The 19,435-nt window shown below is 58.6% G+C and overlaps 1 protein-coding gene across 1 annotated transcript in view; it reads right to left on the bottom strand.

The window, feature by feature from the left end:
* MAEA (macrophage erythroblast attacher, E3 ubiquitin ligase) overlaps window positions 1-19,435 on the bottom strand; it is a 59,314-nt gene that overhangs the window by 13,621 nt on the left and 26,258 nt on the right. Inside the window, exons 2-5 of the mRNA XM_012466864.2 lie at window positions 16,743-16,925; window positions 10,608-10,811; window positions 6,505-6,627; window positions 2,244-2,320 (exon numbers count right to left, since the gene is read on the bottom strand). Coding sequence (XP_012322287.1) covers window positions 2,244-2,320; window positions 6,505-6,627; window positions 10,608-10,811; window positions 16,743-16,925 — 587 coding nt within the window. The remainder of the gene's footprint in view (window positions 1-2,243; window positions 2,321-6,504; window positions 6,628-10,607; window positions 10,812-16,742; window positions 16,926-19,435) is intronic.

Raw genomic sequence — 19,435 nt, 5'->3', positions numbered from 1 at the left:
AGGGCAGAGCTGCAGCCACCCCAGATGAGGCCCCTGCCTGGCCCGGCACACTGGCGCCACAGACAGCAGCACCCACTTTGCCTGCCCCAGTGGACACCGTCCCGGGCGAGCTGTGGACCCAGAGGCCGGGCTGCTGGCCTCAAGCCCTGCACAAGGTGCCCTGTGCTCCGGCACCCTGTGGGCTGTGAGTTCAGTGGTAGATGGGAAGCCCCCGTGGGCTGGGACCCTGACAGCAGGCAAGAGGGTCCGGCCACGAGCCCTCAGGAGACGTGGCCAGGCTTCTCCCCTTCTCCCTTGTCCAGCCTCAGAGACACACACCACCCTCGGGCCTCCCAGTCAGACACTCGCATTCCCTCAACCAACAAAGGTCCTGCCGATGTCCCACCTGTCACCCCAGCCCAGCTCCCGGGTGCCTTGTGGGTGGCTCCAGGGCCACGCAGAGCTGAGGATGGACTTCCCTGACCAGGCCCTGGCACTTGGAGACCCGCTCCCAAGATGGCCTCAGCAGAGGGTGTAGCTCAGCCACGCTTGCCCAAAAGGCACTGGGGTGGTATCTGCCACGCCTGCCTGGCTGGGTGCTGAGGCTTTGGGCAGCACAAGCCTTCGTGAGGAGGAAGGACATGCACTTCCTGGGACCTGCCTGCTCCCCTGCAACTGACTAGGCTGCGGAGGGTGCAGCTCTAAGCTCAGCTCCAGATCATGAGGCGGAGCCCCGAGAGTCTCTAGGACAGACTCCACCCAAAGCTGGGGTAACACAGGCAAACTGCCCCCATGCGGGGCCAGCCGCCACCCAGATGAAGACACTTGTGACGGGAGGGGCTACAGAGAGGGACTCTGAGGTGGACACGTTTTGTTCTCAGACTGCTGTGCCAACAGTGGCCGGGGCCCTCAAGGAGACGGAGGCTGACTCAGGAGGAAAGCAGGCTGCGCCAGACAGAGGCCAGTGACACAGGCACCGAGGCCTCGTGGAGGAGGCCGGAGAAGAGCAGGAGCCCCTCCTCCTGACTGGCGCCCTTGCTGTATCCCTGGAAGTCACGCCCCGATCTCCATTGGGCTGGGTCCCGAGACCCCCGCTTTGCCTTCTTAGGCACAGAAGGGCGATGAGCTCCCTGCCGCAGGCCTGACCTGTGACCATGGGCCCAGGTCAGGCATCGGAAGACAGAGCAGGTCCTGGGCCTCTCGAGGGCCTATGCAGGGGCGGACACCCGCCGTGGTTCTGCCGTGCGTCTTGGGGGGCATCCTCAGCACCACATTGTGAGACACCACTACTCCAAATGGGCTCTCTGTGGAATACTTGGCCATCCAGCCCGATGCAGGTGAATATGGAGTCGCAGCCCAGTTTCCGTGCTTGTAGACAGGCACCCACTCCTGGCAAACACATATTTGCCGGGCACTCCCCCAGGAGCTTAGAGCCGGCCAGGCCCACGCGCCCCCCACAGCCCACACGGCAACTCGTGCGTCACCACGAGGCTTGGCCGGGCAGGAAGCTCCACAGAAGTGAGTGAGACGGCCCCGCACTCGAGGAGCAGCCCTGCCCCGAGACGGGGTGAGCAGGAACTGGCTGGCCCCGCCCAGCCCAGGCGCCCACCACTGCCTGATGATGCTCGCTCTGGGTCACACGTAGGAAGCCAGCATTTGGCCTCTCTTGCTTTGCAGGCACCATGCCCCTAACTGGGCTGAGCCACAGTGACAGTCAGCAACCCCATTCTCAGGCCTGACTGCCATGGCGCCACTGGCCTCAGCTCACTGTATGCTGCCCTTGGGGTGAAGATGGGCCAGGGAACTCAGAAGTGCTCTCACCACATGCTGTCCACATCCACCCCCAATGACCATGAGGGATGTCCCCAAGCTCAGGACGCTTGGGGCTACCTGAGGACCACACATCAGAGACACTCCCAAGCCACAGAGGCTGGCAGCGCTTTCCCACGTGGAAAGGGGGTGCCGGGAGCCCAGTCCATGTGTTTTACGTGGATGGTCAGGATGCCAGAGCTGGTCACCCTGGCAGCTACGGGGTCTGATGCCCACCTCGGGCTACACCTTGGTGGGGGTCCTGCTGGGCTCCAGGCCTCGCTCCCCAGGTCCCCATTCAGGAACAGAGGGAGAAGCAGCCACCTGAGCGGGCAGGGGTCCAACTCAACACCTAGGGGACGTCCCAAGACCCAGGCTGTAAGAGGCAGGGCCGGCAGCGGCCACAGCCAGACATCCTGCCCTCCCTGGAGAAGCCGCACGCCCGCGATGCCTACCTCACGGCGTCCAGTCTCTTATTCTGCCGGATGAGTTCAATGAACTCCTGGATTCTGAGGCTGAACTCCAGGCAGCTCTGAGGGCAAAGACAAGACGAGGGCTTAGATAGCACATCCCACAGAGCCCGGGCGCCCAGGGGTCGCACCCCCTGTCCACCAGCAGACCCCACATCCAAAGCTCTGAACCCCTCTCAGAGGCACCAGAAAGGCAGGGCTGAGGCTGAAGCTGCCACTTCAACCCGAAGCAGACACTTTCCCGGGACTGCTGGGTTCTGAATGTGAGTCCCGCCCCTGCTCTTGCAGGCGCGGTAGGGCGTGCAGCCACCCAGCATTTCAACCCGAAGGCTGGGACACTCGGATGCTCCCAGGAGCACGGGCCTGGGGACGCTGGCAGGGCAGGGCAGTAGGTGCAGCCGCTGGAACAAAGGCACTGACCCCTCTGCAGGGACAGAGCAGCTTCCTGGGTCCTGCCCTGCGGCCGCTGCTTCCTCCTTCACACCCCTGCCGGGACTCTGGACCCATCTCTCCCAAGTGTAGACTGGGTGTTGGCCTGAGCCCAGGGCTGTTCCAGGAGAATGTGGGCAAGTCCTGTCCCGGGGTGCTGATGCCTGGGGTGGGGAGGAGACAGTGACCAAAGGTGGGGCGCGCTGGGTGGTGCCCCACAGGGGCATGAGGCAAAGAAGCAAGCTTGGAGCAGGCAGGACCCAGGCCAGCTGGCGGGGAGCACCTGCACCGAGGTTACGGATGAGGAACTGTACAGACACCTAGCAAGAACATGCCAGGCAGAAGCCAGGACCAGCGCCAAGGCCCCAGGTAGAGGCACATGGAGTGGAGGCCTGGCCCAGAGGACACTGAGGTCCTAGGTGGCTGTGAGGCTGAGGAGCGACTCTCAAAAAGGGAGGGCGCTCCCGGGACATTCAGACGAGGGAGAGAGGCTGGGTCAGGGATGCTGTTGTGACAGTGCCATGTGTGAGGCGGGGGCTGGGGGAGCTCCTGCAGGACCAAGTCCCATGTGTATCAGCCTACGAGCCTCTCACCTGCAGCTAAGGAAACCCCACGGAAGCCCAACCCTCACTCTGAAATCTCAGCACCCTCAGTCCAGCGTGGGCCGAGACATGTGGTTGGGGAGGGGGCAGCAGCAACTCTGACCAAAGTCATCCAGGAGGAGACGCGGGTACCACGGCAGTGACGTGGCCGCCTAAACCGTAAGATCTTCCATGTGGCTGTGTGGCTTCAAGACATTTTCTGGGCTTTGCCCCGGAAACAGGATATGGGCATGAACACCTCAGAGGGAGTCTTGGGCTCGGGCCGCCATTTGTCACTCTGAGTTCCAGTGTCCGGATCTCAGGATGGCATGCACAGAAAGGCTACGTGGCAAGCAAATGAATCCACGCCATGACTTCATTTAAATCGAAGCTCGTCACTCCACTACCCAGATCCCAGGCCCCTTTCTGAGGGGCTGCCTCGGCTCCAGCCCTTGCGGCCCCTGCCCCGTGCCCTCAGACAGGTCAGCAGGCTGGATGTAGAACTCACAGGCTTGCTCCAAGCTGGGGCAGGGGGACCATCTCTGACCCCAACAGTGGCACAGGCTCTGGGTGGTGAGTGCCAGGCTTGGTACAAACCAGCTGAGAGGCACAAGGTCACCCCAGGGTCCTGAGTCCCCACCCCAGTAATGAGCAGACAGACTGGTCCACACTCCGCTCCCTTCAGAGCCAGCTTGGCAGGAGGGAAAGGGAGGACCAGCAGGAAGAGACAGAGGCTCCCCACCAGAGCCCCACCCGCCTCCCAGGGGCCGCCCAACAGCTGCTGTGTCTAGGCCAGGTGAGTGCTGGGGCTCTGTGTAAAGGCAGGAAGCAGCTGCGGAGGGGGGGGCTCTAAAAAGCAGGACTCTGAGCTCACTCTAGGTTACCACTTCACACAACGGACACCTCAAACCTGCGTTGTTTTTTTTCTTTTTGGAGACAAGAGTCTCGCTCCGTTGCCAGGCACCAGGCTGGAGTGCAATGGTGCAATCTCGGCTCACTGCAACCTCCACCTCCCAGGTTCAAGCAATTCTCCTGCCTCAGCCTCCCGAGTAGCTAGGACTACAGGCACACGCCACCACGCCCAGATAATTTTTGTTTCGTAGAGATGGGGTTTCACCATGTTGGCCAGGATAGTCTCAATCTCTTGACCTCGTGATCCGCCCACCTCTGCCTCCCAAAGTGCTGGGATTACAGGCGTGAGCCACCACGCCCGGCCTAGTAGGTTCCTTTTAATTAGTCCACTAATATGTAAGCGTGTATATGCCATGAAACTCAGGTACCTAGACCCAAATCTAAAATACCCAGAGTCTACGTAGTCCCAAATGGCGTGAAGCGCTGATGAGGTGTGTCCACTCTGCGCCAGGCACCCACATGGATGGCTCTGTGTGACTTTCCCACAGACGTGCAGCACAAAAATCACTATGTCAGCCGGCTTCAGAGCCACTCACCCGCCGTTACTGTGAAATCCATTTCCCAGCCAGGTAAAACTTGCTCTCAAGTTTCTTTTCCCATCTAGGTTCTCATGATGTGAGCATACACAGGCAGACTGCACAGGCAGCCGTGCACCCCGCTTTGCTAGGCTGGCCGCACGAACTGCACAGACAGCCGTGCACCCCGCTTTGCTAGGCTGGCCGCATGAACTGCACAGGCAGCCGTGCACCCCGCTTTGCTAGGCTGGCCGCACGAACTGCACACACAGCCGTGCACCCCCGCTTTGCTCAGATGGCCACGCAGACTGCACAGGCAGCCGTGCACCCCGCTTTGCTAGGCTGGCCGCACGAACTGCACAGACAGCCGTGCACCCCGCTTTGCTCAGCTGTCATCTGGCACCGAGCATGTTTCCTTGTCATCTGGAGTCTTCAGGGAGAATTTCTGGACAGCACCCAAACATGGATTCAGGCCCCATCCAATCTCGACTTCATCCAAAACCAGGCACGCACGCGTTCAGTTCCCAGAGTCCCAGCCCTGCCTGCCCCACGGCAGCTTAGGACGGGTTGTGAGCCACGGCAAGCCCCTGACGCCCTCCAGCAACACCGTCTGGTATGTAATTGGGGCTCAAGGCTTGCAGAAATATCCTGGTGGCACCGAGAACCTGTCCTCCCTCTGACGTCCACGTGAAACGGCCCGGCAGAGCTCCCAACGTGAAGCGTGTGGGGGCTCTCCGGGAAGGACTGTGGGGCTGGCACCGTGTAGGGTGCCGCGGGTTACACACCGATCTGGCTCTCCTTTTAGGGGTTCCACACCAAGACCTCACCCTCTTTAGGGGAGCCACCGGCTGCTCTACTTCATCGTCCCGTCTTCGCTGGGCGCTTGTTTTGGCGGCCCTGAGTGGCACTCAGTTTAGAAAACAAAACAGTTTTGCTAATGGAGGCAGGACTGTTAATCTAAGTTAAAACATTTCTGCAAGCCCTAGGGTGACACTGCCTTTTAATAAGCAGGGTTACATTCTGTCGTTTAAGAGTCTATCAAGCCTCTTGTGGTCGCTAGAAAAGCAGGTATCCAGCAGGGCACGGTGGCTCACGCCTGTAATCCCAGCACTTTGGGAGGCCAAGATGGGCAGATCATGAGGTCAGGAGATCAAGAACATCCTGACCAACATGGTGAAACCCCATATCTACTAAAAACACAAAATTCAGCTGGGCGTGGGGGTGGGCGCCTATAATCCCAGCTACTCTGAAGCAGAATTGCTTGAACCCAGGAGTTGGAGGTTGTAGTGAGCCAAGATCGCGCCACTGCACTCCAGCCTGGCAACAGAGTGAGACTCCATCTCAAAAAAAAAAAAAAAGACAAGAAAAGAAAAGTGGGTATTCATTAAGAATATCACAGTCCAGAGCTCTGCAGCCTCGCAGATGGAGAATGACTTCCCAGCCAGCTTTTCCATGTCTGAGTGCAGGGAGTCCCCGGGGCAGCCCCCACGGAGTGGGACTGAGGCAGCTCCCGGCTCCAAGCCCAGCAGCCCCAGACACGCTGCGTGCACATGGTCGGCCTCCCGTGACCCACCCTCTGAGCCTCATGCCACGAGCATGCAAACTGTAATGCCAAATGAGGTGCCCCTTTCCAGACTTTAGCCTCACAGTGGAACACAACCACCAAATAACCTCCCAAGCCCAACCCCCACCTTACAAACCAAAACGAAACCACCGTGAAGCACCAGGCGAGGGCGAGCTGGCTCCAGGGCAGGTGGTGCCGCCAAGGCCCTGACCCCACCCCCGACCCCAACCCGGGAGTCCGTGCACCTTCATCTTTCGGAGCCGGGACTTGTTGTCATGGCACCAGGCCAGGCAGGTGGCCGTCTCACGTCGCTCCAGGGACTCCTCTACCTCTTTGGCCGTCAGGAACATCTCGATATTCACGAGGTCCTTGGAGGAAGGAAGCGGCTGCTGGTCAGAAGGCGCTGGCTCAAGGGCCCCATGCACCCTCCCGCACCCCAGCCTCTGTGAGGCCAGGCCAGCACTGGCCACCACTCGAAATACATCTCCAGTCTACACTGTGGGTCTGCACCACGGAGACTGGCTGAGATCCTAGGAACAGAACAGCTGCCGAGGACCAAAAGCTCGGACGCTCAGGTGGACTGCAGCCACAGCCGGGCAGGGGGCCAGGCTGCCCTGCCTGTCCCATGGAGAGGAGCTGAGGGACACACACACTCGCGGGGCCAGGCCACCTGCCAGACAGCCCCTCATGTCAAAACCAACAGCAAGTGAATAATACATGCCAAGTAATACATAAACACATTATGGCTTCTATCACAGTAGTTACAACCATGATTTACACGAAAGCAAAAAACCCCACGTAACCAGGCTCCGAGAGTGGCCAGGCATGGGGGGCAGGTGCTCAGTGCCCAGCAGTGGAACCCGTGGCAGTAGAGTAGCCGGCCTGGGACTTCGCCCCACCCCAGGCACAGGGAGGCTGAGGGCGAGCACTCAGGTGGTCCTCAGCCACAGTGACCCCTGACTCCCCCAGAGGGACCAAGGACAGCACCTCCACCCCTACGCCGCCCAGGACCCGACGGCTCAGGGTGAGGCCACAGCTCGCCACTTGTCCCACAGCCCCACGTCCGGGCCACCGGCAGCGCAGATTCATTGTTTTCTGGCTTCTTTTCGGTAATTTATTTCTTCTGAAACCCCTTCACAGCAGGCGAACGTTGGGTCTCCCACAAAGTCCTGCTTTCTCCTCTGTTTTCTACCTTTGTTTCCCAACTTAATGTTTTTTTTAAAGACAGGTTTCGCTCTCTCGCCCAGACTGGATGGAGTGCAGTGGTGAGATCATGGCTCACTGCAGCCTCCACCTCCCGGGCTCAAGTGATCCTCCCACCTCAGCCTCCTGTCTAGCTGGGATCCCAGACACCTGCCACCACGCCCAGCTAATTTGAAAAAAATTTTGTAGAGAAGGGGTCTCACTTTGTTGCCCAGGCTGGTCTCAAACACCTGGGCTCAAGTGATCTGCTCACCTCAGCCTTCCGGAATGCTAGGATAACAGGTTGAGAGCCCTGCATCCAGGCTCTCACGCCGATTTCTAAGGCAGTACAGGTGGGTGCACAGCCCCAGCCACGCTGAGGACTCTTTGGCCCCTCCTGGCCGGCCTGGCGCTCTCCACAGTGCACTCCCTCAGCAGCAGGGTGCACAGCCCCCGCCATGCAGAGGACTCTGTTCAGCCCTCCTGGGCTGGCCTGGTGCTGTCCTCGGTGCCCCTCCCTTGGCAGCAGGGCTTCCTGTCCCGTCTTGTCTGAGACCGTGCTCCAATCGGAACATGAGTGTTTCATCTCCAATGTGTTACGTCTCCAATGCTAGTGCACAGGCATGAAGCCAGGGGTCCCACATGGGAATTCCGTGGCGCTCTCTCTGCAGTAAGTCCAGGTCTGACCAGGACAGCCGGGGTTTTACATTTCACAGCCTGGCAGACCCCCACTGTTGGTGACGTGCTTCCCTCTGGTCAAAAGCGAATCCTCAGCTCAATGCCCTTGGGCGCACCTCAGCAGGAAGAACCCCGGTCCTCGTGGGCTCTACACACGCCCTGCCTTCTTCCACACAGCAGCTGCAGGTCCTCTTTGGAACAGACACGCTCAGGACCCCCCAACACCTTGAGTCTAGCCCGTCTCATCCTGCTGAGGCTACTCTCACTGTTAGAATCATCAGCCCTCCCACCCTAACCTTGATCTGTGAGCCTCTGTGGGAGGTGTGACACGTGCCCACCAGGTGACCCCCTTCTTCCCTTCACACTGCTCTCCCCCACCACAGCACACGCTCCCGAGGCTTAGGGGCACCCACAGCTCCTGCTTCAGCAGCCACCACCAGGTGTGCCTGGCCACACCCCGCAGGTCCCAAGGACAGTGTGCAGGTGTTCAGGAGAGGAAGGCTAGGTTGTCTGTGAACACATGGGCGGCAGCCCCAGGCAGACAGGACATCGGGCAGATGAGGATCCCCAGGACACGAGGACTCACTTGCTCACCCTGCCCACTGGGCAGCCACTCACCATTCCCCTCCTAGTGGGCGGAATGAATGCTGCATGAGCACGATCAGGGAGACTGTGAGCAGCGGGGAGAAGGCACGGGTGGGAGGGCGCCGCTCCACCCAGGGCGGCATCTCAACGAGGCACGGGACAAACGCCAAGGATGGGAGCTGGCGAGCAGGTAGGGTCAGGTAGGCCTGCGAGTTGAGTCTGGAGTGTGAGTCTGGGGTGAATCTGGAGTGTGGGGCTGGGGTGAGTCTGGAATGTGGGGCTGGGGTGAGTCTAGAATGTGGGGCTGGGGCGAGTCTGGAGCGTGGGGCTGGGGTGAGTCTGGAGCGTGGGGCTGAGGTGGGTCTGGAGCGTGGGTCTGGGGTGGGTCTGGAGCGTGGGTCTGGGGTGGGTCTGGAGCGTGGGTCTGGGGTGGGTCTGGAGCGTGGGTCTGGGGTGGGTCTGGAGCGTGGGTCTGGGGTGAGTCTGGAGCGTGGGTCTGCGGTGGGTCTGGGGTGGGTCTGGAGCGTGGGTCTGGGGTGGGTCTGAAGGTGGGTCTGGAGTGTGGGTCTGGGGTGGGTCTAGAGCGTGGGTCTGGGGTGGGTCTGAAGGTGGGTCTGGGGTGAGTCTGGAGCGTGGGTCTGGGGTGGGTCTGGAGCGTGGGTCTGGGGTGGGTCTGGGGTGGGTCTGGAGCGTGGGTCTAGGGTGGGTCTGAAGGTGGGTCTAGGGTGAGTCTGGAGCGTGGGTCTGGGGTGGGTCTGGAGCGTGGGTCTGGGGTGGGTCTGGAGCGTGGGTCTGCGGTGAGTCTGGAGTGCCACGGTTCAGGGGAGCCGGGTGGGAGCGGGAGGGATGGTGACTGTAGCCCTACAGGCACACGAGGCCTGGGATTGCACAATCTGAGGCAGCCTCCGGGCCTGAGAAGGGAGCCTTGTGCTGGGTTTAACGTGGCCAGGGCTGAGGCCTATCTTGCCCCAAGTAGGAGCCATGCTCCTGTGGGTGGGATTTAAGCCGTGGAAAGCGAGAAGACCCCTGGTTAGAAAAAAGCGGCAAGGAGGCTGGCTGAGGAGCCGTTTCAGGGAGCAGTGTGGGAGGGAGGCCTGTAAGGCTGGGTGCACGGCCAGGTGTGGGGAGGCTGGGCCCGGGGCAGGGCCATGGGGCTTGCGCGTCTCACACAAGTTCTGCCTGATTCTCAAGTGCTGTCGTCTTAATCAACAGAGAACATGGACGCCACCCCAGCTCAAGTCAGGTGAGGCCGTGCTCTCACAGTGGGATCCGGACGGGGCCAAGGGTGATGGGCTCAAGGGCTGGTCTGGGAGGCTCCAACTGCTACGGGACCCCACAGCGGTGGATGACTGCCCAGTGGCGGAGGGGTGCCCCAGCTACCCTGCCGAAAGGTGCAGATGAATGTGCGAAGGCCGCCAAGGGCGGGGGCAGCACCCCCCGGCATCTGCTCAGCTGCACTGCTGGAGGGCAAGGGTGCCACGTGTTTCTACGGCTGAACAGGGTGCCACAGAAAACGCGGAGAATGCACCCCGCCTGAGATGAAGGCAAAGCTCTCACAAGGCAGCGATGGGGACCCACCGGCACGAAAGCAGGGTGCAGGTATCAGGCGGGAAAATCCTCTGCACGCTTTCCTAAGCAGGCTGTGTGGAAACGGCCACAGGGAAATGAGAAGAACCTGGAGAGCCACTGAGACAGACTTCCTTCCTTCAGAGGGAGAAGTCCGAGGCGCATTCCACAAAGGGTCAGGGCCTCTCAGCTGGGGCGGAGGCGCTCACCACAGCGCAGACACACACACACACACACACACACACGTGGTGGCGGGAGGGGCGCACACAGGCATGCCGGGGGACATGCTGCAGGGCGGCAGGCCGTCGGCCCAGGCCTGCTGGGGCGCTGTGCCCACCTCGATGCCGCTCTGGCGCGCCAGCTTGACAGCCGTGTTGTAGTAGCCGCAGCGCAGCAGGTGCTCCACCATCATGCGGTCCATGCGCTTCCTCTTCCACACGCTGGCCGCCGCGGGCTGGTCGCTGCTATGCTCTTTGAGGTGCTCGATCCGGCGCTTGCACAGCTTGGCGCTCTCATCCTCGGCCTGGATGGACTCCACTGCCTGAGCCATGCACAACAGAGACCCACTCAGGACAGGGACGCCCCACAGCCCCGCGCCAAGGGAGGTCAGGCTGCCCCAGTCCACGACACTCACGAGGATGAGTGGAGATGGCGGGACAGAAATGCAAGGACCATGCTCTACTGAGGTCCGCTAGGCAGGTGTGCCTGGCCCAGGAGAGGACAGAGGCCCACGAAAATCCACCAGCCTGAACCTGCAGTTTCTCTGTTATTTCTGGCTTTATGTTAATATATCCTGAAGCCATGTTGCCACTTACTCCGTGTGGGATTCTGACCTGGTAGCACTCATCAGTTCTGAAACCTTGGTCACTCTCCCTGCGCCATCTCTGTCCCCACCCACTGGTGGGCTCTGGGGAAACATGCCACAGGCTTCTCTCTATTCTGTACTTTATTCTCACGGGCACGTTCATTTTTCAGTCTCTGTGCTCCATTCTAGGTCCTTACTTGAGACCCATCCTTCAGCTCACTGATTCTGTCTTTAGCTTTGTCTAACTGTTAACTGTTAAACCATCACAGGCATACGCTGAGTTTTTCATTTTGGTTACATTTCCCATCTCTTGAAGTTTTAATTCCTTTTAAACTCTAAATCATTTTCTTTTTTCGGAGACAGTCTCCGTACAGACTGGAATGCAGTGGCAAGATCTCGGCTCACTGAAAACTCTCGCTCCCAGGTTGAAGCGATTCTCCCACCTCAGCCTCTCAAGTGCCTGGGACCACGGGTACATACCATGCCTAATATTTTTGTAATTTTACTAGAGACCGGGTTTCGCCATGTTGGCCAGGCTGGTCTGAAGCTCTTAACCTCAGATGATCCGTTGGCCTTGATCTCCAAAACTGCTGGGATTACAGGTGCAAGCCACTGTGCCCAGCCAATCACCTTTCTTATTCTTTTTTTTTTTTTAAAAGACAGTGTCTCATTCCATTGCCCAGGCTGGAATGTAGTGACACAATCTCCACTCACTACAGCCTTAAACACCTGGGCTCATGTGATTCTCCTGCCTCAGCCTCCCAAGTAGCTGAAACGACAGGTGTGTGCCACCAAACCTGGCTAATATTTTTTGTACAGATAGGGTTTCACCATGTTGACAGGCTGGTCTCAAACTCCGGGGCTCAAGTAATTCTGCAGCCTCAGCTTTCCACAGTACTTTACAGCCATGACCCACCAGTCTGTTTGTATTCTTTAAGCACGGTAAAGTGTGCCACCTGGCAGCCCCCACACCTGCAGTCTGTGCAGCTCTGAGTAAAGTGTGGCACCTGGCAGTCCCTGCACCTGCAGTCTGTGCAGCTCTGAGAAAAGTGTGGCACCTGGCAGTCCCTGCACCTGCAGTCTGTGCAGCTCTGAGTAAAGTGTGGCACCTGGCAGTCCCCGAACCTGCAGTCTGTGCAGCTGAGTAAAGTGTGGCACCTGGCAGCTCCCACACCTGCAGTCTGTGCAGCTCTGAGCAAAGTGTGGCACCTGGCAGCTCCCACACCTGCAGTCTGTGCAGCTGAGTAAAGTGTAGCACCTGGCAGCCCCTAAACCTGCAGTCTGTGCAGCTGAGTAAAGTGTAGCACCTGGCAGTCCCCGCACCTGCATTCTGTGCAGCTGAGTAAAGTGTGGCACCTGGCAGCCCCGGCACTTGCAGTCTGTGCAGCTGAGTAAAGTGTAGCACCTGGCAGCCCCCACACCTGCAGTCTGTGCAGCTCTGAGTAAAGTGTGGCACCTGGCAGCCCCTACACCTGCAGTCTGTGCAGCTGAGTAAAGTGTGGCACCTGGCAATCCCTGCACCTGCAGTCTGTGCAGCTGAGTAAAGTATGGCACCTGGTAGCTCCCACACCTGCAGTCTGTGCAGCTCTGAGTAAAGTGTGGCACCTGGCAGTCCCTGCACCTGCAGTCTGTGCAGCTGAGTAAAGTGTGGCACCTGGCAGCTCCCACCCTGCAGTCTATGCAGCTCTGAGTAAAGTGTGGCACCTGGTAGCTCCCACACCTGCAGTCTGTGCAGCTCTGAGGAAAGTGTGGCACCTGGCAGCTCCCACACCTGCAGTCTGTGCAGCTCTGAGTAAAGTGTGGCACCTGGCAGTCCCTGCACCTGCAGTCTGTGCAGCTGAGTAAAGTGTGGCACCTGGCAGCTCCCACCCTGCAGTCTATGCAGCTCTGAGTAAAGTGTGGCACCTGGTAGCTCCCACACCTGCAGTCTGTGCAGCTCTGAGGAAAGTGTGGCACCTGGCAGCTCCCACACCTGCAGTCTGTGCAGCTCTGAGTAAAGTGTGGCACCTGGCAGCTCCCACACCTGCAGTCTGTGCAGCTGAGTAAAGTGTGGCACCTGGCAGCCCCCACACCTGCAGTCTGTGCAGCTGAGTAAAGTGTAGAATCTGGCAGTCCCCGCACCTGCATTCTGTACAGCTCCCACACCTGTAGTCTGTGCAGCTGAGTAAAGTGTGGCACCTGGCAGCTCCCACCCTGCAGTCTATGCAGCTCTGAGTAAAGTGTGGCACCTGGCAGTCCCTGCACCTGCAGTCTGTGCAGCTCTGAGTAAAGTGTGGCACCTGGCAGCTCCCACACCTGCAGTCTATGCAGCTCTGAGTAAAGTGTGCACCTGGCAGCTCCCACACCTGCAGTCTGTGCAGCTGAGTAAAGTGTGGCACCTGGCAGCCCCCACACCTGCAGTTCTGTGCAGCTCTGAGTAAAGTGTGGCACCTGGCAGTCCCTGCACCTGCAGTCTGTGCAGCTCTGAGTAAAGTGTGGCACCTGGCAGCTCCGACACCTGCAGTCTGTGCAGCTGAGTAAAGTGTAGCACCTGGCAGCTCCCACACCTGCAGTCTGTGCAGCTGAGTAAAGTGTGGCACCTGGCAGCCCCCACACCTGCAGTCTGTGCAGCTGAGTAAAGTGTAGAATCTGGCAGTCCCCGCACCTGCATTCTGTACAGCTCCCACACCTGTAGTCTGTGCAGCTGAGTAAAGTGTGGCACCTGGCAGCTCCAACACCTGCAGTCTATACAGCTCTGAGTAAAGTGTGGCACCTGGCAGCTCCCACCCTGCAGTCTATGCAGCTCTGAGTAAAGTGTGGCACCTGGTAGCTCCCACACCTGCAGTCTGTGCAGCTCTGAGGAAAGTGTGGCACCTGGCAGTCCCTGCACCTGCAGTCTGTGCAGCTCTGAGTAAAGTGTGGCACCTGGCAGCTCCCACCCTGCAGTCTATGCAGCTCTGAGTAAAGTGTGGCACCTGGCAGCTCCCACACCTGCAGTCTGTGCAGCTCTGAGTAAAGTGTGGCACCTGGCAGTCCCTGCACCTGCAGTCTGTGCAGCTGAGTAAAGTGTGGCACCTGGCAGCTCCCACCCTGCAGTCTATGCAGCTCTGAGTAAAGTGTGGCACCTGGTAGCTCCCACACCTGCAGTCTGTGCAGCTCTGAGGAAAGTGTGGCACCTGGCAGCTCCCACACCTGCAGTCTGTGCAGCTCTGAGTAAAGTGTGGCACCTGGCAGCTCCCACACCTGCAGTCTGTGCAGCTGAGTAAAGTGTGGCATCTGGCAGCCCCCACACCTGCAGTCTGTGCAGCTGAGTAAAGTGTAGAATCTGGCAGTCCCCGCACCTGCATTCTGTACAGCTCCCACACCTGTAGTCTGTGCAGCTGAGTAAAGTGTGGCACCTGGCAGCTCCAACACCTGCAGTCTATACAGCTCTGAGTAAAGTGTGGCACCTGGCAGTCCCTGCACCTGCAGTCTGTGCAGCTCTGAGTAAAGTGTGGCACCTGGCAGCTCCCACACCTGCAGTCTGTGCAGCTGAGTAAAGTGTGGCACCTGGCAGTCCGTGCACCTGCAGTCTGTGCAGCTCTGAGTAATGTGTGGCACCTGGCAATCCCTGCACCTGCAGTCTGTGCAGCTGAGTAAATTGTGGCACCTGGCAGCCCCCACACCGGCAGTCTGTGCAGCTGAGTAAAGTGTGGCACCTGGCAATCCCTGCACCTGCAGTCTGTGCAGCTCTGAGTAAAGTGTGGCATCTGGTAGCCCCCACACCTGCAGTCTGTGCAGCTGAGTAAAGTCTGGCACCTGGCAGCTCCCACACCTGCAGTCTGTATAGCTCTGAGTAATGTGTGGCACCTGCCAGCTCCTGCACCTGCAGTCTGTGCAGCTCTGAGTAAAGTGTGGCACCTGGCAGCTCCTGCACCTGCAGTCTGTGCAGCTCTGAGTAAAGTGTGGCACCTGGCAGCTCCTGCACCTGCAGTCTGTGCAGCTGAGTAAAGTGTGGCACCTGGCAGCTCCCACACCTGCAGTCTGTGCAGCTCTGGGTAATGTGTGGCACCTGGCAGCCCCTGTACCTGCAGTCTGTGCAGCTGAGTAAAGTGTGGCACCTGGCAGCTCCTGCACCTGCAGTCTGTGCAGCTCTGGGTTAAGGTGTGGCATCTGGCAGCCCCCGCACCTGCAGTCTGTGCAGCTGAGTAAAGTGTGGCACCTGGCAGCCCCTGCACCTGCAGTCTGTGCAGCTGAGTAAAGTGTGGCACCTGGCAGCTCCTGCACCTGCAGTTTGTCCAGCTCTGAATAAAGTGTGGCACCTGGCAGCCCCCACACCTGCAGTCTGTGCAGCTCTGAGTAAAGTGTGGCACCTAGCAGCCCCTGCACCTGCAGTCTGTGCAGCTGAGTCAAGTGTGGCACCTGGCAGTCACTGCCCCTGCAGTCTGTGCAGCTGAGTAAAGTGTGGCACCTGGCAGTCCCTGCACCTGCAGTCTGTGCAACACTCTGTCGTCTGCTGTCTGCTGGGTCTCTAATCCATCATGGTGTCTTGAGATAGGGTCTCAGTGTCACCCAGGCTGTCTCTGTGCTGGATGTTGTACTTGAAAACTTATTTCTAAGAATCATTTTATGCCCATATTGAAGGTATCCTCCCCATAAAATAATCTGAATTTACTCTGCCCAGAGGTGGAAGGCACCACCAGCAGGCACCACCTCACTGGAGGGAAGGCTAAGGGTCTCCCATCACCCAGGTACTCTGATCTTGGGCTGCAACACTCTGTCAATGCCAGTCCACTTCTGGCACATCCCATCCTGAGCTGTAGCACCGTGGGGTCCCAGCTTCTCTGCATTGGGCCCCACTTTCATGGCCTGGGTCATCAGTCCTCACCTCCATGTGGCCTGGCCAACACTCCGAGGGCAACAGCAGTCTCTTGCTGTTTTCATCTCTGACCCCCTGCCCTCCAGTTCTGGCCTAGTGATTCCTTTCTGTTTCACAATCTATTGGATATTTTCACTGCAATGCGTTAAGATATCTTACCCCACTTTCTGGGTGTCTTCAGTGAGTCGGATTTGTCCCAATGCCCTTGTCCATCCATCCTAGTGACAAGGAACTCCACATGCTCCTTTTAGGTGAAATTCTATCTAAAAATAATCAATTGGGCTGGGTGCAGTGGCCCATGCCTATAATCTCAGCACTTTGGGAGGCCCAGGAGGGCAGATCACTTGAGGTCAGGAGTTTGAGACCCGCATGGCCAACATGGTGAAACCCCGTCTCTACTAAAAATACAAAAATTAGCTGGGCATGGTGATGCACACCTGTAATCCCAGCTACTCATGAGGCTGAGGCAGGAGAACTGCTTGAACCCGGGAAGCATAGGCTGCAGTGAGTCGAGATCACGCCACTGAACTCCAGCCTAGGTGACAGAGTGATATGTCCCCCCCCAAAAAAAAATCAACTTTCTATACATCCTGGCCTCTCTGTTGCTTGGGCTCTGGACACTCCTGGAGCAAGACAACATGGTCCTACAGGAACAGGAAGCTGGCCTGCTCAGCCAACAGTTGTCCCAGAAGGCAGGCTGCAGGGAAGGGGGCCCCCAGCTGCACCTCCCACATTCCCACCATGGCAGCTTGCCAGTCTTAGGACTCATTTTCAAGACAAATGGGGTGTCTATTCCCCCAGCCGAAGAGGGACCACTGAGAGGGACCAACCTTCCTCTTAAGGACGCTGAGCTTCTCCACCACACCGTCCAGCAGGCTGACCACAGAGTCCACGGCGGGGCAGCCACTCAGCGTCTTCTCCAGCTCGGCCACCACCATAGTGACGTGGCTGGTTTCCCGGTCAATGTTCTTCTGAGCGGCGCGAAAGCGTTTGTTCAGTGTCTCGTAGGGCACCTGGAGAGGAAGGAGGAAGGTGAGGGGTCTGCTCCCCTGGTGTGAGCCCCGCCAGCCCCGCACCCAGGACACACCATGGTACTTTCAGAGGCAGAAGTCTTAGAAGGCTCTGGTTTCCAAGTATCTACTCTAAACCTCGACCAAGACCCAAGAAAGCCCTCGTGAATGGAGAGCCACTCCACATCCCTGGATGAGAAGCAACCCAATTTTTGACAAAAAAAAATGCTAAGTGTATGTTGACAAAATAATCCCAAAGTTCATCTAGAATAATGAACAGTTAAAGAAATTTCCGAATAGGAGAGGAGTGGACGGGCAGGGTGCTGTCAGACAGTGAAACACAGGACTGGCCAGTGATCCGCCGGGCTGCCGCGGCTACAGGCGCCACCACACAGATCAGTGCGGGAAGGGCCCAGGGTGCACGGGGCATGGGTTCCACACAGGTCAGGGTTGGGCACAGCAAGCCTCAAACACGCACGTGAAGCTACGTGCACAACCCACACCTCTCCTGCATGCGCGCTCACCTCACCCCAATCATAGTCTATTCCCCGTGGACGCGCACAACCCACACCTCTCCTGCATGAGAGCGCTCACCTCACCCCAATCGTAATCTATTCCCCGTGGACACGCACAACCCACACCTCTCCTGCATGAGAGCGCTCACCTCACCCCAATCATAATCTATTCCCCGTGGACACGCACAACCCACACCTCTCCTGCATGAGAGCGCTCACCTCACCCCAATCGTAATCTCTTCCCCGTGGACACGCACAACCCACACCTCTCCTGCATGAGAGCGCTCACCTCACCCCAATCGTAATCTATTCCCCGTGGACGCGCACAACCCACACCTCTCCTGCATGAGAGTGCTCACCTCACCCCAATCATAATCTATTCCCCGTGGACACGCACAACCCACACCTCTCCTGCATGAGAGTGTTTACCTCACCCCAATCGTAATCTATTCCCCGTGGACACGCACAACCCACACCTCTCCTGCATGAGAGCGCTCACCTCACCCCAATCGTAATCTCTTCCCCGTGGACACGCACAACCCACACCTCTCCTGCATGAGAGCGCTCACCTCACCCCAATCGTAATCTATTCCCCGTGGACACGCACAACCCACACCTCTCCTGCATGAGAGCGCTCACCTCACCCCAATCGTAATCTCTTCCCCATGGACACGCACAACCCACACCTCTCCTGCATGAGAGCGCTCACCTCACCCCAATCGTAATCTCTTCCCCGTGGACACGCACAACCCACACCTCTCCTGCATGAGAGCGCTCACCTCACCCCAATCGTAATCTCTTCCCCGTGGACACGCACAACCCACACCTCTCCTGCATGAGAGCGCTCACCTCACCCCAATCGTAATCTCTTCCCCGTGGACGCGCACAACCCACACCTCTCCTGCATGAGAGTGCTCACCTCACCCCAATCATAATCTATTCCCCGTGGACGCGCACAACCCACACCTCTCCTGCATGAGAGTGTTTACCTCACCCCAATCGTAATCTATTCCCCGTGGACACGCACAACCCACACCTCTCCTGCATGAGAGCGCTCACCTCACCCCAATCGTAATCTCTTCCCCGTGGACACGCACAACCCACACCTCTCCTGCATGAGAGCGCTCACCTCACCCCAATCGTAATCTATTCCCCGTGGACACGCACAACCCACACCTCTCCTGCATGAGAGCGCTCACCTCACCCCAATCGTAATCTCTTCCCCGTGGACACGCACAACCCACACCTCTCCTGCATGAGAGCGCTCACCTCACCCCAATCGTAATCTCTTCCCCGTGGACACGCACAACCCACACCTCTCCTGCATGAGAGCGCTCACCTCACCCCAATCGTAATCTCTTCCCCGTGGACACGCACAACCCACACCTCTCCTGCATGAGAGCGCTCACCTCACCCCAATCGTAATCTCTTCCCCGTGGACACGCACAACCCACACCTCTCCTGCATGAGAGTGTTCACCTTACCCCAATCATAAAAATAATCTCTTCCCCATGGAAAATAAGTCTATCAGGGAGGATCTTCAAGTCATTAGTTCTCCGTCCCTCTGGAGATGCACTGCCGACGTTCTTCTCTCCCCGTTTCCTGCGCTCTACGGTTTGAATGCGGCATGACAGAGTCGTGCCCCGGCACTCCCAGGCCTCCGTGGCCAAGCTCCAGCAGGAAACACTGCCTGTGGTCCTAGCTGCACTTCCAGCCAGCAGCTCTCCCCACAGCACGTCACAATGTGGCCATGCTGCCACCCGGGAGCAGTGGGTCCAACTCTGCCATGGTACCTGTGCCAGAATAAGGGCTCCATCTCCGCCTCATCTCCAGCCATGCCCAACCATGGAGGACAGACTCTCAGGCACTGCCTGCTCCCCCGGCCCTGGGCAGGCCTCAACCTCATGTCAGCCACCATGCTTAGCCGTGAGGCCACGTGAGGAAGGCAGGGCTACAGCGAGGGAGGCCCAGACGCAGCTCAGCACCTGGGCTTCCCGA

Source organism: Aotus nancymaae, unplaced genomic scaffold (assembly GCF_030222135.1).
Source record: "Aotus nancymaae isolate 86718 unplaced genomic scaffold, 86718_ANA_hifiasm-v0.15.2.pri h1tg000006l, whole genome shotgun sequence".
Lineage (NCBI taxonomy): Eukaryota > Metazoa > Chordata > Mammalia > Primates > Aotidae > Aotus > Aotus nancymaae.
Note: the sequence above shows the minus strand (reverse complement) of the source record. Positions and strands in the feature narration are given on the sequence as shown.